Source organism: Chelonia mydas, chromosome 20, assembly GCF_015237465.2.
Source record: "Chelonia mydas isolate rCheMyd1 chromosome 20, rCheMyd1.pri.v2, whole genome shotgun sequence".
Classification (NCBI taxonomy): Eukaryota; Metazoa; Chordata; order Testudines; family Cheloniidae; genus Chelonia; species Chelonia mydas.
Window position 1 is genome coordinate 3,695,766 of NC_051260.2, and position 27,170 is coordinate 3,722,935.

The window sequence follows — 27,170 nt, forward strand, 5'->3', positions numbered from 1 at the left end:
TTCATCCCGGCCCCCATGTTGCCCCAGCATGAAACTGACAAAGAGAGCCATGAAAGTGACTCAGCATCTTCATGCCTCCCGCATGTCACAGCCCTTGAGACTCAAACCCAGACCCCCTGGGGGGTCTGTAAGTGGCAGATCCACCGGGTGACCCCCAAGCCAAGCCTCTACCCACACACAGCATCCAGCTCAGCTTCCCTGGGAGCGCCACTTCCTTGCAGGTTTTGCAGCTCTGACTCAGGGCCTGCCCCGTAATCTAGCTGCTGCTTCCTCAGGTTTCAGCGTGACTCGGATTCCTGCAGCTTCCCCACCCGGCTTCCAGTAAGAGGATACAGCAGTGATGCCAGGGTGCAGTGTAGCTCGCTGGGTCCCCATATCTCACAGGCCGGCGACACCCTTTACTGACGGGCTCAGAGGGGTTTCATTTCAGAGTAAAAGACCTATGAGCTAATGGAAGGCATTAGCACTCCCCCAAGGAGAATGCTAAAAGGGAGGCAGCATGTTCTAGTGGATAGAGCACTGGACTGGGGCTCAGGACACCTGGATTCAATTCCCTGCTTCATCACAGACAGCCTGTGCAAGTCACTTCCCCGCTCTGTGCCTCAGTTTCCCCTCCCCCCCCTTGGCCTGGGTAGATTATACACTTGGCAAGGCAGGGACCGTGTCTGTCCAGGACCTGTGTTCTAGTTGGGGCCCTTTAAGTCTTATTGCAATTATAAATAAATAAATGGTCTAAGCTAACGATGGGGCTTCCACCTGCCCCCCACTCTTGTGGGACTGTTCTGCAGCCTAATATGTCTGCCAGGGGGCAAAGTTTCCCTGTCTTAATTCCGCCCCTTTATTCTTAACGATAATCTCTTGGCCCCCCTTGGCGGATTGTCCTGTGCCTTGTATAGGGAAGGTACACTGACCCTCTTCCCACGGTATCTGAAGCTTAATCCACATGCCCCTGAGAGGCAGGGCAGGACTCTTATCCCCATTGTACAGATGGGGAAACTGAGGCATGGAACGGCTACGCGACTTGTTCAGGGAGTCTGTGATGAAGTAGGGAACTGAATCCAGGTCTCCTGACCCACTGGACCATCCCTCCTCCCTAATGTGCCCCTTTAGCTGTCACGTGGCCAAGTTACACGCATTCCTCTCCTCTGACCCCTGCCCATAAAGGAATCACTCTGGCCCCCGGTCATCCTTATTGCTCATCTTTGAACTCCCCCGAAGAACTGTACCTCATCTGAGCCTACACATGAGACACACATGCCGACACAGACACATGAATGCACACACAGACACACATACAACAGAGACACACATGCCAACAGAGACTCATGAATGCATACATGGACATGCATGGACACATGGACACACACGTATACAGAGACACACGTGTACACAGACACGTGTACACAGAAACATGCACACACGGACACATGAATGCACACACAGACGCACACAGAGACACATGCAGACACGGACACATGGACACACACATGCACACAGAGACACACGGGTGCACACACTGCATGCACACACAAGTACACATGTGCGTGCACAAATGTGCAGACACACGCATGCCCACACGCATGCCCACACACACGCGTACATGAGGCCCCACGTTTTTCCAAGGCCCTCAGCCCCTTTTCGGCCAGGTGCTAACAAGGAAGCAACCACTGAGAAGGACCAGACCTGTCTGGCTAGAGTGGCTCAAGCGAGGCCCTGGAGGCTGCTCTCGTGGCTGTGTCCGGGCCCAGCTGCGGTTCTGAGATCGGCCTCAGGCTTCAGACCTGGAATTTGGCTTCCCCCGCCCTTTGTCTCCCTTAAAACAGCAGCTAAACAAGGGAGGGGGGCGTCCAAATGCAAAGGGGCCAGGTCCTCGGCACAACTCCAGCAAAGTCAACCCCTGCCCGGCCAGCAGCATTGGCTGGCCCAGAGGGGGATTCTCGGGGCTCATGGAGCGTTTAAGGCCGCAAGGGACCATTCGATCATCTGAGCACCTGGACAGCACAGTCTGGAGAAGGTCTCCAGGTGACCCCTGCCCTGAGCTGAGGAACGTCCAGCTGGCTCAAGCACCTCCAGATGGCGGGACCCGCTGGGCACTGATGGCCTCCTTTGGCACTCTCCGGGTTGCCCTGGCGCCTGAGGCCAGGAGCAGAGAAGAAGGGCTGGCTGTGGCCTGTGGGTGCCCAGGAACCCCACCAGGGCCGTGTGGCTCCCTTGTGCCCTGGCCCCATCTGACACGGGCATCTCGTTCCCAGGCCCCCCCTTCTGAGCTCAGCCCCCCACAGCACTGGGACACCATGGGATGAAGGGAAGGTGGGTCTGCTGGTTACAGTCCGGGTAGAGTCAGGACTCCTGGGTTCTCTCCCCAGTTCTGGGAAGGGGAGTTGGGTCCAGTGGTTAGAGCAGGGGGCTGGGAGCCAGGACTCCTGGGTTCTCTCCCCAGCTCTGGGAGGGGAGTGGGGTCCAGTGGTTAGAGCAGGGGGCTGGGAGCCAGGACTCCTGGGTTCTCTCCCCAGTTCTGGGAAGGGGAGTGGGGTCCAGTGGTTAGAGCAGGGGGCTGGGAGCCAGGACTCCTGGGTTCTCTCCCCAGCTCTGGAAGGGGAGTGCAGTCCAGTGGTCAGAGTAGGGGGCTGGGAGCCAGGACTCCTGGGTTCACTGGGTGCTAGTGGGTGAGTCACTCGCCCTCTCTCTGTTTTCTCCATCCCCACCATGGGTCTGGTGCTGGTTCCCCCAGCAGGTTGCCAGTCTCAGCAGATGATGCCCTGCGCCCAAGACCCCCCCCAACGCAGGCACCGGGCTGGGGGCCCTGCGGCATTTCCTCAGCCTGGCCCTCAGGACCCAGCGGTTTGGGGACAAAGGCACGGAGGCGGGCAGGAGCCTGGGGCCGGGGCCAGGGCAGGGGGCGCGGGCCTGGCTCCAGGGACCCCTCCCCCGGCCTGCTGGCTCCCAGCCGGGCCCTGCCACCTTAAGCGATCCGGGCCGCTCCACCTTAAGGGCTGGCGCCGTGGCTAAGCCCAGCCCGGTGCTTGCGGCGGGCGCCGGGGCCGGGGGCTGGCGCAGGAGCGGGACCCGGCGCGGCTCACACGGGCGAGGCGAGGCCGGACCAGCGGGAGCGTCTCCAGCAGCTGCGCCCCCAGCACCCGCCCCGCGCAGCCCGGGCTGCAGGCAGAGACCGAGCAGGGACCCCAGCGCCCCCCCATCCCAGCGGCCCCCCCGTGCCCGCCCAGCGCCCCCCATCCCAGCGCCAGCCCAGAATCCCCGGCCCTGCGCCCCACGACCCAGCGCCCCCCCTTGCCAGCGCTGCACCCCCCGGCCCAGCGCCCCCCCAGTGCCAGCCCAGCCCCCCCGGCCCAGCGCCCAGCATGGCCGAGCCCAGCACTGAATGCAGCATCAAGGTGCTCTGCCGATTCCGGCCCCTCAACCAGGCGGAGATCCTGCGGGGGGACAAATTCATCCCCCTCTTCCAAGGGGACGACAGCGTCATCCTCGGGGTAAGTGCCCCCCCCCCCGCCGGTGCGGCCCCCCGCCCCCAACTCCCCTCCTCCCCGCTGCGGCATCGGCCCCGGGCTGCCCGGCCGGGGGGAAGGGGGCCCCCCCCGTGCCCAGCGCATAAAGAGTTGGGGGGGTCTCCCCAGCCCCCCCGAACTCTGCGGCTGCCGGGAGATGGGCTCCCAAGAGCGGGGGCGGGAGGGGGGGGAGGCTGTATTGCGGATCCTCCATCCCAGCCGAGGCAACTGGGTGTGGCCAGCAGGGCTGGGGATTTGGCTACTGGTGTGTGACCCATAGAAAATCCCTGGCTTCCCTCCCCCCCGGGATGGGGACCCCCCCCCCCCCCCTTTGCATGCAGGCCCTCCAGCTGGCTCATTTCCCCTCCCCCGCCATCTGTCCGTCTGTCTGTCTGTCTGTCCCTAGCCTGCAAAGTGGCCACCTCATCCCCCCCCCCCCCCCCCCGACCTTGCGAGGGTGAAAGGTGAACGCCCCGCCCTGCTCGGACAGGCTCGGGGCCTGGCGATGCCAGCTTGCCCCCGTGCCCCTGTGCGGCTTGGGGGGGGAGGAGCAGATGGTGCAGGTCGCGCCGTGGGCTGCAGGTTGTTTACTTCAAGGCGTCCGCGCCCCCGACGCGCTCTCTCCGCAGCTGCCCGCCTGGCTGGGGGGTCGAGGAGCCTGGGGTCCCGGCCTCGGAGAGAGAGCGGGCGAGGGCAGGGCGGGGCGCGGGGCCCCCGGGTGGGGTTGTCAAAATCAGCCCCTTGCTTTAGCCAAGAACGAGGGTCGTGCGTGTAACCTGGGCTGACGCTCCAGCTGAGATGGGGGGGGCCCTTCGCGCCGGGGACCGAGATCAGGGGCCCCCGTCGCACCAGGCGCTCCAGAGACAGAGAGACCGTCCCCTCCTCCCAGAGCTCCCAGGCTAAGTAGACAAGAGGTTGAAAGGGAAACCGAGTCACCCAGCAGGGGAGGGGAACCCAGGGCCAGAGCCCAGCTGTCCTGTGTCCCAGTTAAGTGCTGTAGCCACTAGACCACGCTGCGTCCCCCAGTCTGGCTCTCTCACACCCCGGCCCCCCCTTTGCCGTCTGACCGGAGCTGGGGGGCATCTGTGCCAAGATGCCTGCACTTTTCTCCTCCCGGCCTAAAGGCCCTTTCCTGCCCGTCCACGCACCCAGCAGCGATGCCACCCGCCGGACGCATGGCTCTGTCAGCCCTGCAGGCCCCCCCCCCCCATTGTGCCCGGCTCCAGACGACAACAGGACGGTCATTCCCCTCCCCCCATCTCCTGTTCTCCTTCCCGTCTGAGGCTGGGGAACGGCCGGGGGGGTGGGGGCATGGAGAGCCCGCCGGAGCCCAGGGAGTGCGCTCGGCGGGGGCCGCGCTGGCAGCCGGGGAGGGGAATCTCTCTCTGGGCAGGGATTAGGCCGCGGCTCCCGGATTAATGAGCTTGTCTGGTGACTGCCCTGCAGCAGCTGGTCCTGAATCCCGTGGGGGGAGCAAGCAGGATCCCCCCTCCCGCCGCTCACTGCCGGGCCGCACTTAGGGCCCCCGGGGGTTTGCATGGGGCCTGAGGAGGGGGCGGGGGGTTCAGGGAGGTCGCCCCCGGGGCGGGAGCTGTGGGGCAGGAGGCTCTTGCGCCTGCAGGGAGAAGATTGTGGGCCAGGGGAGCCGAGAGCCGAGGGGGTTGGGCACCCTGCTGCGTAGCCGTGACACAGCCCCTGTCACCGGAGCGTCTGAGCCTGGCCGTCTGTGGTGGCTTTATCCTCAGCAGCTCACACGCTGGCAAAGCAGCCCTCGCAGGAGACCCTACAATAACAAACCCAGCCCTTCTGGGAGCCCCTGCGATAACAACCCAGCCTGTGTGACCAGAACAATCCAGCCCTCACAACAGAAAGCCAGCCCCTGCGGGTGGCCCTACAATAACAAGCCAGTGCGGCTACCTGGCGCAGGGGGCTGAGTGGATTCATTATTATTTATTGAGCCCTGGCCAGGTGCATGATGGGAGTCAGTGCCAGGCTGGCAGCCCCCCCAACGTCCTGGCCGGTGTGGGTGCCCCCTAAAGGATGCATAAGGGACTAGCTGTTCCAGTGCTCTGGAGCTCGGCGGGGCGGGTGGGTGCTGAAGGTCGCAGGTTCTAGGCCCAGTTCCCCAGGTGGGCTGGGGGCGAGGAGGGGTCTGTGGCTTGCAGCCCAGGTGTTGGGCAGTTTGCAGAGCCCTGGCAGGGACGGGGCGCGCTGGCAGCTGCCAGCACCGGCCGGGGTTGAACCTTTCCCTTGCTTGTTGCGGGTCCGGAGCCGCTGGCTTTGGAGAGCCCTGGGGACCCGGAGCCCCAGCCAGAGGCGACAGGAGCTGGCGAGCTGGGCATTGGCTGTGTCTCCCTGTGGACCCTAGCTCCGGGGTATCGGGGCTGCAGGCGGACCAGTGAGTGGCACAAATACTCTGCTCCCCCCGCCCCCCTGTGGCACCGCGGGCGTAAGGGGTTTCTTAGCCATGTGGGGGGGATAAGGAAGGGCCTGCATGGGTCTGGGGGGGCCGGGCTCCAGGAGGAATGAATGCCTGGGGAGTGGGGGCCATGGGCTAGGCTGGGCATTTGGAGAGGGCTCCTCCGTGGGGGCGGGTACGGCGCTGCTCTGTCTGTGCTGCATTCCAAGGGCACAAGTGGGATGAGTTTGCTGGGCCTTGGCCAAGTTCCCCATTCGGGCGCGTCGCCGCTTCCCCTCTGGGCTTGGCTTTGTTGGCATCTCTGCCCCGGAGTGAGCCAGGCTGCGGGAGAAAGGGGCATTGGCAGGAGAGTCCAGGGCTGGGCTAATGGGGCTGCGGGTTGAGAGTGAGGGGCACTGGTAGAGCTGGGGGGAGCCCAGGGCTGGGCTAACAGGGTGTCACGGAGTGTGGGGGAGTCTGGGCCCTGCACCCCCCACTTCCTGCCATTCACCGTGACTCTCAGCCAGCCAGTAAAACAGAAGGTTTATTAGACGACAGGAACGTGGTCCAAAACAGAGCTTGTAGGTGCAGAAAACAGGACCCCTCAGTCAGGTCCTTCTTGGGGGGTGGGGAGCCCAGACCCCGGTTCTGGGCCTCCCTCCGTTTCCCTAGCCAGCTCCAAACTGAAACTCCCTCCAGCCCTCCTCTGGCTTTTGTCCCTTTCCTGGGCCAGGAGGCCACCTGATCTCTTTGTTCTCCAACCCCTTCAATTGGCACATTGCAGGGGAGGGGCCCAGGCCATCAGTCCCCAGGAGACAGGGTATTGGCCATTCTTTGTGCAGACCCCTGCACACCCTTGCCCTCTAGGGCTCTGAAACAATCACACCCCCTTATCACCCCACCTAGATACTGAAGAAATGCCTAGGGGAAACTGAGGCACACACACAGTATTCAGAGAAAACATTAAGAACAGTCCCCCTGCGGGTTGGGAGTGAAGGGCCTAGCTCCTGTATCAATAATGTCCCATGTCTCTCTTGAACTGGGGGCGGGGTCTGGCCCCTCCAAGAAGTCGGTCAGTCCCCTGGCTCTTCAGTCCCCAAACCCCCTCCCAGGGGTCCCAGCCCTGCCCCCCATGCCATCTGGGAAGCTGCTGTCCTGTCTTGGCAGAGCTGGGCCTGGCCCGGGGCGTCTCCAGCACCTGGACAGCTCCCGGCGCGGGCCTGGCCTCTTTGGTGGGGGGAGGGGGGGAAAAGATGGAGTACGGCCCTTCTGAGGCCTGTGTGTCCGATTCGGGAGAGGGGGAAACAGGCCTGCTCAGGAGACCAAGACCCCCCCACACGCTGCCTCGTCCCCCCTCCCCACAGGAGGGGCGTCCCTCCTGCCTCAAGGGGGGCTAATTCCTATTAAATGTTGTCAACCCACCCCCAGCCCTCTCCCAGCTGGCGCCCCGCCCCCCCCAGGGTTAACACTGCTGCAGGGAGGGGCCGTCTTGGCCCCGGGTAACAGGCCGGTGCTGCGGGGGTTGGGTGGGGGGCAGATGCTCTTCCCTCAGGGTGGTGTCCAGCCACTGTACCATGCCCCATTCCTACTGCTGGGTCTGGAGCTTCTTTATCCCCCCCCCCCCCGCCACCAGCACCCAGGAGGCTGGGGGGGATGGGGGGTTGCCCTGCTCTACCAGGCGGGGGGGAGGGGAGGCATCCCTGAGCTCCTGGTTGTGACCCCCTCCCCCCATGTTCTGCTCCGGCAGGACACCCTGACTCTGGTGCCCCCAGCCCTGGGAGAGCCCCCAGCCCCCAAGGGTGGGCACAGGCTGGGGGCAGCGAGCCAGGAAACAAGCCTCCCGGCTGGGCCTGACAGTGGGAGAAGCACCAGTCAACTCAGCCTCACCCCCTCCATGCCAAGGAGCGAGGGGGCACAGAGCGAACTGGGGGGGGTGAGGATTGGAGACACGTCTCCCGTGCCCACCCACTGGGGCCCAAGGGGGACCCTCTGTGATGGCTTCTCTATGGGAGAGCCCAGGGCTGGGCTAGCAGGGGGCTGCGGGTCGGGAGTGAGGGGCACCGGCAGAGCTGGGGGGGCCCAGGGCTGGGCTAGCAGGGGGCTGCGGGTCGGGAGTGAGGGGCACCGGCAGAGCTGGGGGGGCCCAGGGCTGGGCTAGCAGGGGGCTGCGGGTCGGGAGTGAGGGGCACCGGCAGAGCTGGGGGGCAAGCTGGCACTGTGGTATTATTTCCTTGCTTTCCTGAGCACAGGAGGCCGGGCTGCGTGGGGGGGGAGGGGGCGGGCTCGGCCTGGGGGCCCACGGGGTGAACCCTCTGTATTGCGGGGATGGGGTGGCGCCAGCCTGGCAGGGGGTGGGGTCTCTACCTGGGGACTGACCCACCCCATTTGCTTCCCCCCAGGGCAAGCCCTACGTCTTCGACCGCGTCTTCCCCCCCAACACCACCCAGGAGCAGGTGTACCATGCCTGCGCCATGCAGATCGTCAAGGGTGAGCAGGGGAGGGACTGGGGGCAGCCCAGCGCGGAGTTTAGCAGTGGGGGGAGGACGGGGGGGGCAGATCCAGGCTGCAGGGGGCAGTGGCGGGTGAGGAGGGGCTGGGGGCAGTGGGAGTGAGGAGGGGGTGGGGGAGGGGGATGGGGGAGGGGACAGGGGAGGAGGGGCAGGGGGAAGGAGGGGGGCAAGGGGGAGGGGGATGGGGGTGGGGACAGGGGAGGAGGGGCAGGGGGAAGGAGGGGGGCAAGGGGGAGGGGGATGGGGGTGGGGACAGGGGAGGGGGGGCAGGGGGAAGGAGGGGGGCAAGGGGGAGGGGGATGGGGGTGGGGACAGGGGAGGAGGGGCAGGGGGAAGGAGGGGGGCAAGGGGGAGGGGCACGGGGAGGGGGCTCTCATTTACCCCTGTCTCTTGCAGATGTGCTGGCCGGGTACAATGGCACCATCTTCGCCTACGGGCAGACATCGTCGGGGAAGACCCACACCATGGAGGTGAGACAGGCGGGGCTGGGAGGGCAGGGTGATGCCCCCCCTCCGGGGCGAGGGGCTGGTGCTGCGGGTTGGGGGGGGGGCTCAGTTGGCCTCTTGGCCTCTCCTAAAATCTGCTGGGAGGCAGGGAGGGGGCTGGAGCTGGGCCCCCTCCCCAGGGAGACTGGGCCCCACGGCTGACCCCCCCCCTCTTGCCCCCAGGGGAAGCTGCACGACCCCCAGCTGATGGGCATCATCCCGCGCATCGCCCGTGACATCTTCAACCACATCTACGCCATGGACGAGAACCTGGAGTTCCACATCAAGGTGAGCGGGGCCGGGGGCGGGCTCTGGGGTCAGAGCTGTGGGGGAGGGGGTCCAGGGGGGGCTCTGGGGTGGGAGTCATGGGGGGATCAGAGCCATGGGGGGAGAGTGGGTGGGGGGCTCTGGGGGAATTTGAAGAGGGCCTCAGATCAGGGTGGGGGGCAGCACTGGGGATCTCTGGGGTGGAAGAGGATGGGGAGGTTTATGGGGACCTGCAGGGGGTGATCTGGGAGGCCCGTGGGGGGGGGTTCCTATAGGCTCATTCCCGCCCTCCCCCCCACGCCCTGGTCTGTGCTCACATGGCTCCATCTTGGTCTTTCCCAGGTTTCCTACTTTGAAATTTACCTGGACAAAATTCGGGACCTGCTGGATGGTGAGTGACGCCCCCCAGGAGAGCCGGGGCGGGCACAGACGGGGCTGCCCCCTGGGGGGCTCAAGAGGTGGGGTGCAGAGGGGGCTGCTACTGCTGCTTCCTGAATGGCTGAGCTGGGGGAGCTGGTCAGGGGGTGCTGCCGGGGGCCCCGTGTGATCCCCAACCCCCTCTGCCCTGGGGGCCCCTCTCCGGTCCCCCCAGCCCCGAGCCCTCCCCCCATTCCAGCTTGGCCCTTTCTTTCCCCAGTGACCAAGACCAACCTCTCAGTGCATGAGGACAAGAACCGGGTGCCCTATGTCAAGGTGAGGGGGGGAGGGGGTCCCCTCGTGTGGGGGGGGAAGCAGGTGGGGGGCTGTGGAGGGGCGGGGAAGGGGACTGAGGGAGCAGCCAGAGGGTTGGAAGAGAATCCCCTGCTGCATGGAGGGAGCCGGGGGGTGGGGGAGCAGAGCAGGGGACCCCTGTGGGGTAGGGTGAGGAGCCCCCAGTGTGAGGTGGGGAGGTTGGGGCCTGATGGGGGTGAGGAGGGGCTGTGAGGGAGGGCCACCCTGAGGGGGTGGGGGGGTGAGGAGCCCCCCGTGCGAAGCTGGGGGGGGGACTGGGGGGGTGAGGGCCCCCCGTGTGAGGCTTGGGAGGAGGGCTGCCCTGAGGGAAGCTGTGGGGGGAGAGGGCCCCCCCACCTGAGACTGACCCTCCCCGCTCCCCCGGCAGGGCTGCACTGAGCGCTTTGTCTCCAGCCCGGAGGAGATCCTGGACGTGATCGACGAGGGCAAATCCAACCGGCACGTGGCCGTCACCAGTGAGCAGCTGGGGCACCGGCGGGGGGGCCCCGGGGCCGGGCCCTGGCCTGGGAGGTGTCCAGTCCCGGTGTCCTCATCAGCCCCGGCCCCCAGGGCTGAGGAGTGGGGGGGCTGGGCGAGCAGATGGGGGCTGGGGCCCTGCTGACTCGAGGCTGGACAATGGCTGGACACTGTGCCCGGGGGGGGGGCTCTGTGCCCAGGGGAGACGGGGGGGCTCTGTGCCCACAGGGGGCCAGTGCCGGCGGGCCTCCCACCCCTGCGTCTCCCCCCAGACATGAACGAGCACAGTTCCCGCAGCCACAGCATCTTCCTCATCAACATCAAGCAGGAGAACATGGAGACGGAGCAGAAGCTCAGCGGGAAGCTCTACCTGGTGGACCTGGCTGGCAGCGAGAAGGTGCCAAGGCTGGGGGGCGGGCGGCGGGGGCGGGGAGGGGCAGAGTGTCCGGGGGCGGGCGGGGCTCGGACATCCCCCACCCTGCTTCGGGATCTCTGCCCGGACACCTGGGTCCCGGGTGAGAAGGCCCTGCCCCCACGGGTCTTGGCTCATCCCTGCAGCCGAGACCCCACGTGCGCCATGGCTCCCCGCCTCTGGGAGGGCGACACCCTGTGGCGGGACGGGAGCCCCCCCCCCGGCTCCCCGTAACCGACACCCGCTCTGCCGGCAGGTCAGCAAGACGGGGGCTGAAGGGGCCGTGCTGGACGAGGCCAAGAACATCAACAAGTCGCTGTCGGCCCTGGGCAACGTCATCTCGGCCCTGGCGGAGGGGACGGTGAGAGATGCCCCCTCCCCCTGGGCCCCCCCCCCAGGGCTCCTCGGGGTGGGGATCCTCCTGCCCCCCACCCCAGAGCTGGAGTTCAGGGTCTCCCTCTCGGTCCAACCCCAACAGGCTCCCCCCCTTTCTCCACACCTCCTCTGGGGGACCTGAGCCTGGCTACCTCCTGTGCCCAGGGCACCCATCCCTCCCCACCAGCCCCTCTGTGCCCCAGGGCGCCACTCCCACCCCAGGGCGCCACTCCCATAGCCCTCCTCTGCCCTGGGCATCCCTCCCCGCTAGGGCACCCGTCCCTCCCCCCCAGCCCCTCTGTACCCCAGGGTGCCCCTCCCATCCCAGGGCACCCTCCCATAACCCCCCTCTGCACCCCTGCTGCCCTGAGGTGCCCCCATGATGCTTCCAGGGTGACCCAAGGTGTCCGGGGCGAATCACTCCCACTGCTCACAGCCTGACAGTGCCCTGGCTGTGCCCACTGGGGGAGACCCACCCAGGCCTGCCGGCCACTGGTGGCCCACACGCCCGGCTGGGGGCTCCACGAGCCCCCCTTGCCCTCTGCAGGCTGGCGAGTCCCACGGCCACCGGGAGATGGGTCTCCCGATCTCTGCAGCAACGCCCCCCCAGCTTTCCGCCTTCCCTGCCGTTCAGCCCCTGCCCCCCGCCCCGGAGGCCAAGCCCAGTGCCGGGTCTCTGGTAAAACCAAAGTGGGAATTTTCGGTCACTATTTTGTATGAATCCTGGGCGTGCCTCAGTTTCCCTCCCCCGCCCCCCAACCTGGGCAGCCATGCCTTGGAGGGGAAACAGGAGCACATCGGGGTCAAAAAAACTGTTACCGACCCTTCCCGCTTCGTCCCAGCGCCCCCCCCCCCCATAACTCCCCTCCTGTGCCCCTTGCAGAAGAGCTATGTGCCCTATCGGGACAGCAAGATGACGCGGATCCTGCAGGACTCGCTGGGCGGGAACTGCCGCACGACCATGTTCATCTGCTGCTCACCCTCCAGCTACAACGACGCCGAGACCAAGTCCACCCTCATGTTCGGCCAACGGTACCGGAACCATGCCCGCGGCGCTGGCCGCCTGCTACCCCGGGGGCGGCCCCTCCCTGTGCTGTCTCCCGCTGCCCCCGGGGGTCTCCCTGCTCGCTGCCCGCCTGCTGCCCCTGGTGCGACTCCCCCACCCGCCTGTGGTGTGCTGGGCTCTGGCACTGTGAATCCCCCTGGATCTGCCCCGCAGCCGGTCACCGTGGCCCCCCACCCGGAAGGGAGTCTGGAGTGGCCCAAAATCCGCTCAGGAGCTGCCGGGGCAGGTGCCGGGAGAGGCTGAGGGCCGGACTGGGGTTGCTTGGTTCCCCACGTCGGGGTGTTCCGGATCCAGGGAGCGGGCAGAGACGGGGGTGGGGGGCGGAGAACCAGAGCAGGGCGCTAGGGGGAGTTCAGGGGAAACCCCAGCTGGAGGGATCGTTGCGGCCGGGGGATCGACTCCCCGGGGGGCTCTGGCCCCGGGAGGCAGCGCTGGAGAATGGAGAGTTGGGGCCAGGGCTGTTTTGTGGGCCCCATATGAAAGGGCCACCCCTGCCTCCCCTCCAGGGCCAAGACCATCAAGAACACCGCATCGGTGAACCTGGAGCTGACGGCTGAGCAGTGGAAGAAGAAGTATGAGAAGGAGAAGGAGAAGAATAAGACGATGAAGGAGACGATCGGGAAGCTGGAGGCTGAGCTGAGCCGCTGGAGGAATGGTGAGGCCGGGCCGGGGAACCCAGGCGTCCGGGTGGGGATGGGGAGAGCTCACTCAGCCGCTGGAGGAACGGTGAGGCTGGGCCAGGGAACCCAGGCGTCCGGGTGGGGAGGGGGAGCTGACCCTGCTGCTGGAGGAACGGTGAGGCCTAGTTGGGGGACCCAGGCATCCAGGTGGGAGGGTGGAGTTCACCCAGCTGCTGGAGGAACAGTGAGGTCGGCCCAAGGGACCCAGGCATCCGGGTGGGAAGGGGAGCTCACCCTGTTCTGTGGGGAGGGAGCTTCGTTCTCCAGGGCTGAGTTTCTGGCTGTCCCTGGGAGCTGGTGGGTGGGTGGGTGGGGGGTCCCCTGTTTCGGCTCCAGGGGGTTACCCTGCCCCCCCCCACGCCCCCAGGGGAGAATGTGCCAGAGACGGAGCAGCTGAGCGAGGAGGAGAAGCCGGCGCCCGACACCTGTGACGAGACCCCCGTCAACGACAACGCCTCGTCCATCGTCATCCGCATCTCCGAGGAGGAGCGGCGCAAGTACGAGGAGGAGATCCGCAAACTGTACAAGCAGCTCGACGACAAGGTCAGCCGGGACGCTGCCCCCCCCCCGTGCCTGCTGCCCCCCCCCCCTGTGCCCACTGCCCCTCCTGTGCCCCCTCCCTTCCTGCAGCCCCCGCCCATGCAGGGAGATGCCAGGGCACACACAGACCCCTGGGTGCACTGTGCCCCCCGGCCTCCCACTGCAGGCTTTCCAAGACCCAGACCTCTCTGGGCGCAGCACCCCGCCCCCCGAACCTGCCAGCCAGTACAGGCCAGAGAGCCCGCCCGACACCTCATGGTTCCAGCCCCTTCTCTGTCCTCTGAGCCCAGGGGTGCCGCGCAGCAGATCGGGGGGTGCCCGTGGGGCGGGTGGCTCTGACCCTCCTCCCGTCTCCTTCCCCCCCCTCCCAGGACGACGAGATCAACCAGCAGAGCCAGCTGATGGAGAAGCTCTCGCAGCAGATGCTGGAGCAGGAGGAGGTGAGAGCCTGGGCGGGGGGGCGGAGGGCGGGAGGGGGCTGGACCCCAGGGGAGCCCCCTCTTCTCCTGGCGGGGGCTCCCTGCCTGACCGGCTGTGCCCCCCCCCCCCCCGCCCGCAGCTGCTGGTGTCGACGCGGGGGGACAACGAGAAGGTGCAGCGGGAGCTGGGCCGGCTGCAGGTGGAGAACGACTCGGCCAAGGAGGAGGTGCGCGAGGTGCTGCAGGCTCTGGAGGAGCTGGCCCTCAACTACGACCAGAAGGCCCAGGAGGCCGAGGAGAAGGGGCAGCAGAACCAGCTGCTGGTGGACGAGCTGTCCCAGAAAGTGGTGAGCGGGGGGGGGCGCTAAGGGCATTGAGCGGGGGGGGGGGCCCTGATCCGGGGCCTGCTCCGGGGCTAACCCGCGCTTCCCCGCCCCGGCAGAGCACCCTGCTGGCCCTGGAGACGGAGCTGCAGCGCCTCCAGGAGTTCGGCACCCGTCAGCGCAAGCGCGTGGCCGAGGTGCTCAACGGGCTCATGAAGGACCTGAGCGAGTTCAGCGTCATCGTGGGCAACGGGGAGATCAAGCTGGTGAGAGGGGACGGGGGTGGGGAGGGGCAGGATTGAGCGGGGAGGGAGGGTGAAGGAGGGCTGGACTGGTGGGGTGGGACAGGCAAAGGGCGGCACCCAGCTCCCCCCCCCCCAGCCGGTGGAGGTCAGTGGGGAAGGGGGATGGGATGGGATGGAGGGGGCAGAGGGCGGCTCTCAGTGGGGTGGGGGAAGGGGGAGGGGGTGGGGGGATGGGGTGGGGGGACAGGAGGGACATGGGTGGGTGCGGGAGGGGGCGGCTCTCAGCGGGGTGCAGGGAGGGGCACGGGGGGTAGGGGGACGGGGTGGGGGGACGGGGCAGCCCTCAGCGGGGTGCGGGGAGGGGGACGAGGTGTGGGGAGGGGGATGGGGGCAGGGCTGGCTCTCAGCGGGGTGGGGGTCGGGGCACGGGGGAGGGGAGGGGAACGGCGTGGAGGGAGGGGGCCGGGGCCGGCTCTCAGCTCCCTGCCCCCCCAGCCGGTGGAGATCAGTGGGGAAGGGGGATGGGATGGAGGGGGCAGAGGGCGGCTCTCAGTGGGGTGGGGGGATGGGGTGGGGGGACAGGAGGGACATGGGTGGGTGCGGGAGGGGGCGGCTCTCAGCGGGGTGCAGGGAGGGGCACGGGGGGTAGGGGGACGGGGTGGGGGGAGGGGGCAGCTCTCAGCGGGGTGCGGGGAGGGGGACGAGGTGTGGGGAGGGGGAGGGGGGCAGGGCTGGCTCTCAGCGGGGTGGGGGTCGGGGCACGGGGGAGGGGAGGGGAACGGCGTGGAGGGAGGGGGCCGGGGCCGGCTCTCAGCTCCCTGCCCCCCCAGCCGGTGGAGATCAGCGGGGCCATCGAGGAGGAGTTCACGGTCGCCCGGCTCTACATCAGCAAGATAAAGGCGGAGGTGAAGGGGGTGGTGAAGCGATGCCGCCAGCTGGAGGCGCTGCAGGTCGAGTGCCAGCGGAAGATGGCCGTGACGGGCCGGGAGCTGGCCGCCTGCCAGCTGCTCATCTCCCAGGTGAGGGGCGGGAGCCGTGGGACGGCAGAAATGGGGGTGGTGCCTTGCTGGGGGGCGGGGGTAGGGGCCGTGGGCTGGCTCCTGGGCAGGGTCTGGGTGTGATGGGGCCGTGGCCGTGGGGCTGAGGGCGGGTGTGATGGGGCCAGGGCCGTGGGGCTGGGTGTGATGTGGTCGGGGGCGGGTGTGATGAGGCCCTGGGGCTGGGGCCAAGTGTGATGGGGCTGTGGTTGTAGGTGGGTGGGATGGGGCCGGGGCCATGGGACCATGGGGCTGGGGGTGATGGGGCCGTGGAGCTGAGGGTGGGTGTGGTGGGGCCGTGGGGTTATGGTGCTGGATGTGATGGGACTGGGGTGGGTGTGATGGGGTTGTGGGGCTGGGTGTGGTGGGACCCGGGCCGTGGGGCTGGGTGTGATGGGGCCGTGGGGCTGGGTGTGATGGGGCCGGGGCCGTGCGGCTGGGGGGGGGTGTGATGGGGCCGTGGGGCTGGGTGTGATGGGGACGGAGCCGTGGGGCTGAGGGCGGGTGTGATGGGGCCGTGGGGCTGGATGTGATGGGACCGGGCTGGGTGTGATGGGACCAGGGTCGTGGGGCTGAGGGCGGGTGTGATGGGGCCGGGGCTGTGGGGCTTAGGGCGGGTGTGATGGGACCAGGGCGGGTGTGATGGGGCCGTGGGGCTGGATGTGATGGGACCAGGGCGGGTGTGATGGGGCTGTGGGGCTGGGTGTGATGGGGTCGTGGCGGGTGTGATGGGGCCGGAGCCGTGCGGCTGAGGGCGGGTGTGATGGGGCCGTGGGGCTGGATGTGATGGGACCAGGGCTGGGTGTGATGGGACCAGGGTCGTGGGGCTGAGGGCGGGTGTGATGGGGCTGGGGCCGTGGGGCTGAGGGCGGGTGTGATGGGACCAGGGTGGGTATGATGGGGTTGTGGTGGGTGCGATGGGGCCAGGGCCGTGGGGCTGAGGGCGGGTGTGATGGGACCAGGGTGGGTGTGATGGGGCCGTGGGGCTGGGTGTGATGGGGTCGTGGTGGGTGTGATGGGGCCGTGGGGCTGGATGTGATGGGACCAGGGCTGGGTGTGATGGGACCAGGGTCGTGGGGCTGAGGGCGGGTGTGATGGGGCCGGGGCTGTGGGGCTGAGGGCGGGTGTGATGGGACCAGGGCGGGTGTGATGGGGCCGTGGGGCTGGGTGTGATGGGGTCGTGGTGGGTGTGATGGGGCCGTGGGGCTGGATGTGATGGGACCAGGGTGGGTGTGATGGGGTTGTGGCGGGTGCGATGGGGCCGGGGCCGTGCGGCTGAGGGCGGGTGCGATGGGGCCGTGGGGCCCCCTGCGAGCTCAGGGCCCCCCGGCTCCCCCGCAGCACGAGGCCAAGATCCGGTCGCTGAGCGAGTACATGCACAGCGTGGAGCTGAAGAAGCGGCACCTGGAGGAGTCGTACGACGCGCTGAGCGAGGAGCTGGCCAAGCTGCAGGCCCAAGGTGCGTGTGGGGGTCCCGCCCCGCCTGGGCAGGGGGCTGTGGGGCGGGGTGCCGGGGTCCCCCTAACCCTCTGCTCCTGGGCCTGTAGAGACCGTGCACGAGGCGGGCCGGAAGGACCAGGAGCAGGACCTGATCCAGGACGCCGACGAGGTCAAGGTGTGTGGGGCGGGCAGAGCCGGCGCTCTTGGGGGGAGGGGTGGCTCTGTGCCCTCTGCTGGGGGGATGGCAGGGGGCTCTGTGCCGGGGAAGGGGCTCCCTTCCTCCCGCCTGCCTTCGCCCCTCATCCTTCCCCAGAGGAGCAGAATATCGGGGTGGGGGGGCGGGGCGGTGAGGAATCTGGGGCCCCTGGATGGGGGGGAATGGGGAGCCCTGTGGGGGGGAAATCTAGGGCCCGCTCGGCGGGGTGGGGGCAGCGAGCCTGGTTAGGCAGTCTAGGACACCCAGTCGGGGGGATGGGGGGCCCAGTGGGCGGGATGGGGGGCCCCAAGGGCAGGATGGGGGGCCCGGTGCGGGGGATATGGGCCCCCAGGACAGGATGGGGCGGCCCTCGGAGCAGGGCGGGGAGCCCAGTGGGGGAGTCCGGGGCCCCTGGGGTGGGTTGGGGGGCTGCGGGGCCCCCGGCAGGGTCCGGTGCTAACCCTGGCCCTTGTGGTGCAGCGGGCCCTGGAGCTGCAGCTGGAGGGGCACCGCGAGGCCCACCACAAGCAGCTGGCCCGGCTGCGGGACGAGATCAACGAGAAGCAGAAGGTCATCGACGAGCTGAAGGAGTGAGTGACCCCTCCGGCCTCCAGACACCCCGCGGGGGTGGGGTGGGGGGTGTCCCGGACGGGGAGGGGCTCAGGATCGAGGGGGGCCGGACGGGGCCCCGGGGCCCCCGGCACTGACCGCGTCTGTCTCTGTCCCGCCGCAGCCTGAACCAGAAGCTGCAGCTGGAGCTGGAGCAGCTCCGGGCCGACTACGAGAAACTCAAGAGCGAGGAGCAGGAGAAAACCACCAAACTGCAGGAGCTGACGTGAGCCCCGCCTGCCCCCCCCCCATGACCCCCACCCCCCACTCCTGGAGCTGAGACCCCCCCTCCCCCCGGGCCGGGGCTGGGGCTGGGTCCCGCTCTCCCCAGGACCAGGGCTGAGATTCCACCCCACGTGGGGCCAATGCGGCCCCCCAGTCCCAGGACCAGCTCCACCCTCTAGGGTCGCCCCCTCCCCCCAGCCCCAGGGTGGAATGTGGGGCCTGACCCCCGTCTCCTCTGCCTCCCCCCCAGATTTCTGTACGAGCGCCACGAGCAGTCGAAGCAGGATCTCAAGGGGCTGGAGGAGACTGTCGTAAGTATTGGGGAGCTCCCCGGAGCTGGGGGGTGGGGAGGGCCGGTGTGGGGGGAACCTGTCCTGACCTCAGCTCTGTTTGTCCGTCTCTGCCCCAGGCCCGGGAGCTCCAGACCCTTCACAACCTGCGCAAGCTTTTCGTTCAAGACGTCACGACTCGAGTCAAGAAAGTGAGTGGAGTCCAGCCTGGCTGAGCCATGATCCTGGCCCTGCGCCCCCAGCCGGTGCCAGACCCCCCGGCCCCAGTCCTGCCTTAACCCCCCGAGCTGGTGGGAGGCCCCCCCGGCCCCAGTCCTGCCCTGTCTCTGTCCCCCAAGCCAGTGCCAGTCCTGCCCCAACCCCCGAAGCCGGTGCCAGGCCCCCTGGCCCCAGTCCTGCCCTGCCCCAACCTTCCTGGGCCGGTGCCAATCCTGGCTTCCCCAGCCCTGTGCCCCGCTGAGCCAGTACCAGCCCCTCCCTCCCCCGTAGAGCACCTCCCTGCCAGCTGGGTGGCTGTGGCCATGCTTCACCCCGGTGCCCCCTTCCCTGTGCCCCCCAGAGCGCAGAGATGGAACCCGAGGACAGTGGGGGGGCCCATTCTCAGAAGCAGAAGATTTCCTTTCTTGAGAACAACCTGGAGCAGCTTACAAAGGTTCACAAACAGGTAGGGGGAGGGGCCGAGCGCCTGCGGGGGGCAGCCGGAGCAGGAGTGGGGGGGCTGGAACAAAGCCAGCATGGAGAGGTGGGGAGGGCTCATCTGGAACTGGCTGGGGTGGGGGGCACTCGCTGTGAGCGGGGTGCCCGGGGGCACCGAGTGGGTTGTGCAGACCGGCAGGGGATGTGCCCTCTGCCCTGGGGGTACCCTCTGTGCCACTGCCTGGCACTGGGCGGGCCCGTTGGGGGGCTGGAGGGAGGTCACAGGACCCCACCCCCCCCATTGGCATTGTCTGTTTTTATTTTCTGATCCATGTGTGTTGTGCACTGCTCACGAACCTCCATGCCTGTCCTGAGCCCGGAGCCCCCCTCCTCTGCTGCCCAGCTTGGGCTGACCCCCCAAATCCATGCCACCACCCCCCAACAGTGCTGCCAGTGCCCTGACCCCACCAGCCCCTGGCTGGGTCTGACCCCATCTAGTGCCATCTGCAGCGGTCTCCTCTGGGGCACCCCCCACCCTGGGGCCTTAGAGTGACTGTCACCATGGCACCTGGGCTGAGAACGCCAGACTCATCACACCTGTCATGCATTTGGCACCGGGGGGCTGAGTCTGCTCTTCCCGTCTCCCCTGCTCTGGGGCGGAGGAGGTGCGCCACAGGGGAGATCAGGCAACACTCCCCACCTTGTTCCCCTATGAGTGTCCCCTCCCCGGTGGTGGGGGGCAGGGGGGCTGTCTGGCACATGCTGCGTTGTGGGGCAGAGCCTGGGCCGGCTGGCACTGGGGTGCAGGGGGGCGGAGCCTGGGGAGTGCATGCCCAGCTCCCAGAGCGGGGAGCGTGAATGTGGGCTTTGGCCGTGCTTTCCCCCGCACCCCCTCCCAGCTCTGCCTTGACCCCCACCCCTGTCAGCCCCTGCCTAGGCCTCTCCCTCCCCGTCAAGCCCCCTCCTTCCCCCACACCCCATCTGGCCCTGCCTAACCCCCCTCCTTTGTCCCCCATCCCTGACTTGTGCCCGTCTCCATCCATTCTGTGTCTCTCCAGCTCCCCCTCCCCTTGCGCCTTGGCGTCCCGTTCCCCCCACATCCCTGCGCTGGGAGTGGGGGTGTCAGGCTGGCCTTCCTGTGCCCCCCGAGGGGCTGAAGCATAGTGCCATGGGGGAGAGGGGATGCAGCCACTTGCCCAGGCTGGGCATAACCTGGCTGCTTCCCCTGCCCCGAGCTGTGGCCCTGCCCACGGAGCCCTTCCCCATCTCCTGCCTGATGCCCTGGGGCCCGTGGGAGGCAGATGGGGTCGGGGGGCTGCCCCCAGGTGCCGCGCGGTGTTGAGTCACTGCTCTGTGTCCCCTTTCGCTGCCTTTCCCTAGCTGGATCTCTGGGTCTCCAAGGTACCGTACCCCCCCCCAAGCCTGCTCCCTCGCCGGGCAGGCAGGGCCGGGGCGGGCAGGAAATGTTTGCAGAGCTCACTCAAGGGTTCAGATGCAGCCCCTCCCCCCTCCCTCCCAAAAACCTCCCCTCCTCCAGCTGCAGTCGGGACAGTTTCTTGTGCCAGGGACAGTGCCCGCCAGGAGCCTGGGCACTTTCCCTCCCCTGGCAGCATCCCTGAGTGCCCCTTTCTCCCTGTTCCCTGGGAGGCAGGGGGCTTGGGCAGCACCCGGGATGGGCCATGCAGGATAGGGAGGGTCTGTGCCCCCCTTCCCATGGGCACCCCTCAGGCAGGCCAAGCTGGGCCCTCAGAATGGAGAGAGGTGAATAGTGGTGTCCCTCAGGGGTCTGTATTGGGACCAGTCCTATTCAACGTATTCATAAATGATCTGGGAAAAGGGGTAAACAGCGAGGTGGCAAAATTTGCAGATGATACAAAACTGCTCAAGACAGTTAAGTCCCAGGCAGACGGCGAAGAGGTACAAAGGGATCTCTCAGACCTGGGTGACTGGGCAACAAAATGGCAGACGAAATTCACTGTTGATAAATGCAAAGTAACGCACATTGGAAAATGTAATCCCAACTATACCTATAAAATGATGGGGTCTAAATTAGCTGTTAAGAAAGAGATCTTGGAGTCACTGTGGATAGTTCTCTGAAAACAGCCACACAACGTGCAGTCAAAAAAGCAAACAGGATGTCGGGCATCATTAAGAAAGGGATAGATAATAAAACAGAAAATATCATGTTGCCTCGTTATAAATCCATGGGACGCCCACACCTTGAATACTGCGTGCAGATGTGGTCGCCCCATCTCAAAACAGATGTACTGAAATTGGAAAAGGTTCAGAAAAGGGCAAAGGAAATGATTAGGGGTATGGAACGGCTTCCGTATGAGGAGAGATTAATAAGATTGGGACTTTTCAGCTTGGAAAAGAGATGACTAAGGGGGGATGTGATAGAGGTCTATAAAATCATGACTGGTGTGGAGAAAGTAAATCAGGAAGTGTTATTTACTCCTTCTAATAAACACAAGAACTAGCGGGTCACCAAATGAAATTTATAGGCAGTGGGTTTAAAACAAACACAAGGAAGTATTTCTTCACACAGTGCACAGTCAACCTGTGGAACTCCTTGCTAGAGGATGTTGTGAAGGCCAAGTCTATAACATGGTTCAAAAAAGAACTAGAGAAGTTCCTGGAGGATAGGTCCATTAATGGCTATTAGCCAGGATGGGCAGGGATAGTGCCACTTGCCTCTGTTTGCCAGAAGCTGGGAATGGGCAGCAGAGGATGGATCACTTGATGATTCCCTGTTCTGTTCATTCCCTTTGGGGCACCTGGCACTGGCCACTGTTGGGAGACAGGATACTGGGCTAGATGGTCTGACCCCGTATGCCCATTCTTATGGTCTTACGTTCTCTGCTGTGTGATCTCAAACATTTTCTTGCCCGCCCCTCGCCCACGGCGGCTGTGCCAGACGGCGACCGTCCCTCTCCATCCCGCGCAGCTTGCCTCCCGCTTCCACGCTCCCCTCTGCCACGCGCTCGGCTTCTGCTCTGCCCCACCGCTGCCGCCTGCATGCCACACGCCTGGCGGCACGGCCTGCCTGGGGCTGGGGGCTTGTGCCTGGCAGAGCTGGGGGGTGTGGGGTCAGCCTGGAGATGGTAGGTACCTGCCCCCCACCTTCCTGTGGGCCCCCCCAGCTGCCCCGCAGCTCTCCAGCCTTTCAGCCAACGTGTGCCCTGCGCCATGCAGCCTCAAGCCTGGCTCCACATAAGGAGGCAGGAGAGGGGGGCAAGGAAAGGGGCACGAATTTGACCAAGTCTCCATGGGCACTGGAGAGAGAGCGCCAATGGGGAGGCACCCCAGGCCCCTAGATAGGGGGCATGACCCCTTTGCCCTGTCCCATACTGGCCCCCCTCGCCCCAGGGGTCCCGAACTCAATATGCTAGTAGGGCTGAAAGAAGGATGGCAGGTTGCTGGAGCCATCAGCCCTCTACAAGGCCCCCGCCCTAGGGCCACCGGTCCCACCACAGCCCTCTGTGTGGGAATCCCTGTTCCCCATCACTCCCTGGTGCAAGTGATGTAGCACGGGATTAATTGATCTATGGAACTGCCTGCCGCAGGCGGGCGCTGAGGCTGAGAGCTTAGAGGGCTTCAGACCTGGGAGCAGGGGGTGTATGAGCATATCCCAGAGACGGAGTGAGAGGGGCTGCAACCCCCCCCCAGCCCCAAACTGATGGGGTGGGGGTCTTGCCCCAGGGCGGGTGACCCCTTAGCCCGCTGCTGGGGCGCGGGGGTGCTGGCTCCTTTCCCTGAAGCAGGCAACTGGCCCTGGGGCAGGACGGGTGCAGGAGATGGGGCGAGATGTCCTGCGGCTCCCTACGTAGGGCCGGGGGGGGGAGGGCTCAGGGGGTCTTGTCTTGCCTCCGCGGACACCCCCTTGTCTCTCCGGCGCCCCCAGCTGGTTCGTGACAATGCAGATCTGCGTTGTGAGCTTCCTAAGCTGGAGAAGCGGCTTCGGGCTACGGCTGAGCGAGTTAAGGCCCTGGAGGGTGCACTGAGGGAGGCCAAGGAGGGGGCCATGAAGGACAAGCGGCGTTACCAGCAGGAGGTGGACCGCATCAAGGAGGCCGTGCGCTACAAGAACTCCGCCAAGCGCACCCACTCGGCGCAGATCGGTGAGCGCCCGTCCGGGGGCCGGGCAGTGGGGTCCCCACCCCATGTCCTACAGGAGCGGGCGCTGCCAGCCTCAGGGCCGCCGACCCCCCACGCACACGGGGGGGGGGGGGGCTTGGCGACTCCTGGGGCATTGGCCTTCTCCACGGGGAGTGGTCCTGTGGGCAGGGGAGGGCATGAGGGGTGGGCACCACCGGACCCTCAAGCCAGCATGGTGTGAGCCGAGGGTGTCACCTCCCCTGTTCTCTGGGGGCTATGCCCTCCCCCCAGCCTGCCCCGCTGCCTGCACAGCTGGGGGGTTCCCAAGGGCCGTGATTCAGTGGCGGTTTCTCCCTTTCAGCCAAGCCGGTGCGGCCGGGGCACTACCCGGTCTCGCCCACCAACCCCTACGGCGCCCGCAACTCCGACAGCGTCAGCTACACCAACAGCCTCTTCCAGAACTACCAGGCAGCCTACGGGCAGGGCTCCGCCCCAGACGCCTAGTGAGTGCCAGGGATGGGGGGGTGGGGAACCCCCGGCAGAGGGGCTGCCGGTCCCTGGGCCGTGGCCCCCCGCGAGCGGCTGTCCATGCTGCGGTTCTGACGGCTCTGTCTGTCTGGGTCTCCCCTTGCTCAGTTTTGCCAACACCTCGTCCAGCAGCGGCACGGGCTCCTCCAGCGGCCCCCTGGCCCCCTACCAGAAGCTGAGCGTGGATAACGGTGAGAGGGGCCCAGCCTGCGTGGGGTGGGGGGCGCCGGGGGGAGAAGGGCAAATCCTGACGGGGGAGCCGGGAGCACGGAGCCTTCGGATGTGCCGGCTTCAGCTGGGCTGAACGGCCGGGTGGAGGCTGCTGCCGGGGAGCGGGCAGCTGAGGCTGGGGAGGGCTGGAGGTGGCCATCTGCTGGGGTGGCCAGGGCCCTGCTGGGGACCAGAACTTGCAGCCCATCAGAGATCTGCTGATAGCCAGGGCCCGTCCTGGGAGAGCACCCCAGGGCCCCTACCCTCAAGGACTGGCAGGGCAAGGGATGCAGGGGCTGGCTGCCAGGATGTTGGGGGAGCTGGGCCTCCCCCTGACACTGCACTTTCCTTTCCATGTCTGCCGGGCTGCAGGGAATGCCACAGACATCAACGATAACAGGTGAGGCCGGGGGCTCCCGCAGGGGGAGGGGGGTGCTGGGGCATGGCTCCGGGGGAGGCCAGCAACCCACAGGGTGGGGTTGGAACCGGGCATCCCCCAGCCAAGGGGTATCACAGGGAGGGCGTCGTCCATGCCCTGGGTTCAGGCCGTGTGCCCCGGGTTGGAGCAGCCAGGCCCTGGCCTGGGGAGGGGGTTGGCACTAGGGGGAGGGGCCTCCCGGGGCACAGCTGGGGGGCGGGCAAAGCTGAGCCCTCTCTCTGCCCGCAGAAGTGAGCTGCCCTGCAGCTGCCAGGCTGACGAACAAGCTAAGCTGTTCCCACTCCACCAGGAGACAGCAGCCAGCTAATAACGCAGCCGGTGAGTGCCCTGCTCTGCCAGGTACCGCCCTGCCCTGCGGGCCTCTGCCCCTGCAACCGCCCTGCCGGGTACTGCCCCATGAGCCTCTGCCCCTGCCCTGCTCTGCCGGGTACCACCCTGGCCACGGGCCTCTGCCCCTGCACCCTCCGCCCTGCCAGGGACCGCCCTGCTGAGGGCTACCCTGCCCCTGCAGCCCCTGCCCTGCCCTGCCCTGCGGGCCTCTGCCCCTGCACTTCTCTCCCCCTGTTAGGGACTCCTTGCTATCTGCACCCTCCCGGAGAACACCCCCCATTGCACCTGCCCCCAACCCCCCTGCAGTCGCACTGTTGCTGCCCCCCCAATGCCTTTCAGTATCATGTGCACCACCTTCCTAGAGCCCCCCAGTGTCACGCTGGCACTGCCCCGCCAGCTCCCCAGTATCGCGCCTGCACCCTTGGGTGCCTTCCCCTCCTGCCTCCCGCATTAACCCTCCTCCATTGTGTGTCGCCCTGGGGGTTCTACTGTGAAAACTGCTGGGGGGGGGGGTGGCCCCTCCTCCTCCTGCCCCCAGGTCAAGCCGGCCTTCCCCGGGACCCCTGCCCGGCACAGCGCTGGTGGGTGAGCAAAACTTGCCCCGGGGCAGGTCCCTGCTGTCCGGGGCGGCTTGAGATCTCACCCCATCCCCTCTTCTCTTGTAGTTTCTAACTGAGCTGGAGGCCTCTGCTCAGCATGCTGCTCTCTGGCTTCCCGGGGCCTCTCTACTAACCCCCGTCTGTCCGTCCGCGCGTCTGACTGTCCTGCTCTCTCGTCTCCTGTGTCGTTTCCCAGCTGCTGCGCTCGCTCTCTCGCGCTCTCTCTGTCCTTGCAAGCTCGTTGATGTCGTAGCTCGCCCGTCGGGTCTGGGCCCGGCTTGCCTGGGCCTGGCGCTCTGCCCGGGCTCGGCCTAGGAGCTGGTGCGGTGGCCCCTCCGGCCCAGCCCCGACCCACCTTGATTTTAAAATGCCTTAAGCAGACGCCACGAGGAATGTCTGGCATCGAACCCAGGCCCCAGGACGAGTGCCCCCCCCCCCCGCACCAACTCCTCTGCACCCCATGGAGAGGGGGGTATTAGCCATTTCACCCCACACCCCTTCATCCCCCTCCCAGCCCTGGGGTCCCAGAGCCCATGGCACCCCCAGGCGCTGCCCTTCCCCTGCTGTACTGGGACCTGCTGAGGCAGAGGTGTCCCCAGCAGGGGGCGCCCTATGCATAGCCAGCAGCAGGGGCGCATTGCCAGGCCCGGGGAGCCTGTTTTCTCATCTCAAGGGGTGAGCCCCCGCCCCAGCCTGCCATGCCGCTGGGGTGGAAGAGGCCCCGCAGCGTGGCCAGGTCAGTGCCTCAGGCTCGTCCCTCTGTCCCCCCAATGACAGTGCCCCCACCCGCCTCGCTGCACCCCAAGCTGCCAGCACTGCCCCAGCCCAGCCTGGCATCTGGACTTGGCGCTGCAGCGGCTGCCGAGGGGCCGTCTGTCCCTTCCACCGCAGCCATGCTGGGGAGACAGCTGCTCCCCGGCCTCGCCCAGCGTCAGACGAACCCCCGGAGAGCCCTTGTCCCCCGGGCAGGCTCAACAGAGATGCCGGGGAGCCCCAGCTCTCGTGCTGCGGGGGGTCCCTCCTGGGCAGGGCTCAGGGCTCTGTATCTGGGCTGCAGTCTGCATCCTGCCCCCAAGGAGGGGTCCCACCCCCCGGCACTGTCTGAGCTGGGCTCCTTCCTGCTCTGGGAGCCTGTATGCCCCTCAGCCTCGCTCACCAGGCTACTGAGCCAGGAGGGGGTGGGGGTGCACACTGCTCGTCTCCTCTGGGTGCCTTCCAGAGAGAGGGGGGCTCCCGTCAGAGCTAGCAGGTGGGGAGCTTTGGGGGCAGAGATGCTGTGCTATAAAATGGGGGGATACTGCCAATGTGAAAACTACGTGTGCGGCTTTGCCCCTCCCCACGATGCCCATTGTACAGCTTAGCCTATGGGGCCCGGGCATCCTGCACGGTGCTGTTCTGGACAAACCAAAGCTGCTAAACCCACGTTGGTGTCTTTTTTCTGTGTCACGGAGTAGCTGGGCTGGAGGGCAGCCGCCTCTAGCTTGCGTATGTGTGTCCCAAAGGGAAGCACGCAGACCACCTCCCCTGCTCCCCTCTTCTCCCATCGCCACAGCTGATATGCCCAGAGCAGAGCGGGCCGGGCGCACCCTCAGCCCTACGTCGGGGTCACTCTGCCCCGCTCCTGAGAGGCAGGAACACGCAGGCCCCGCCCACCCGCACCCCCCGTCTGCTCACCTCACACCAAAATGTTGCATGTTGGAGTAAAAAGTGTTTGTTTAAAAAAAATCGATCAATAAAGAGATGAGAATGAGCGAGCGCCCTGGTGTCTGTGTGTGTGTGTGTGTGGAGCAGTGGGCATGGGACAGGAGCAAGAAACTTGTGGGCAGGCAATGTCCTTTGGTCTTGTTTGTGCAGCACTGTACACGGTGGCATGGTCCACAACGGGGGCTCCTATATCAGGCAGGGAAGGGAATAACCTTCGCTAGCCCATGGGCCTGTTATCCTGCCTTGGCCTGGGAGGTGAGAACAAGCTGGACATGGGACTTTTGAGAATTGAAGAGTAGGGAAATATAACATCTCTCCCTCCATCCTAGTGTTGGGCATGGAAGCTTTCTCCTGAAGGTGGTATGGTGGGCAGGGAAGAAACCTGCTGCCCAGAAAAGCCAACCCTCGGCAGGCGAAA

At 66.5% G+C, this 27,170-nt stretch overlaps 1 protein-coding gene across 2 annotated transcripts; it reads left to right on the forward strand.

The window, feature by feature from the left end:
• Window positions 1-3,044: 3,044 nt before the first annotated feature.
• On the forward strand, window positions 3,045-26,798 carry KIF5A (kinesin family member 5A). Of its 2 annotated transcripts, XM_037884164.2 has the most exons (30): window positions 3,312-3,488; window positions 8,301-8,388; window positions 8,808-8,881; window positions 9,080-9,184; window positions 9,506-9,554; window positions 9,801-9,856; window positions 10,263-10,350; window positions 10,624-10,748; window positions 11,020-11,124; window positions 12,022-12,170; window positions 12,711-12,859; window positions 13,252-13,427; window positions 13,796-13,864; window positions 13,984-14,190; window positions 14,286-14,432; window positions 15,242-15,430; window positions 16,790-16,907; window positions 16,996-17,063; window positions 17,565-17,674; window positions 17,818-17,919; window positions 18,169-18,229; window positions 18,328-18,399; window positions 18,768-18,872; window positions 20,225-20,245; window positions 22,749-22,965; window positions 23,304-23,445; window positions 23,579-23,661; window positions 24,053-24,080; window positions 24,348-24,437; window positions 25,115-26,798. In XM_037884164.2, exons 1-29 carry the CDS (start codon window positions 3,360-3,362, stop codon window positions 24,424-24,426), a joined length of 3,111 nt encoding a protein of 1,036 aa, XP_037740092.1. In that variant the 5' UTR covers window positions 3,312-3,359; the 3' UTR covers window positions 24,427-24,437; window positions 25,115-26,798. The 2 variants fall into 2 exon arrangements, with proteins under 2 accessions (XP_037740093.1, XP_037740092.1); XM_037884165.2 differs by lacking the exon at window positions 20,225-20,245 and having other exon boundaries at window positions 3,045-3,488.
• Window positions 26,799-27,170: the final 372 nt, after the last annotated feature.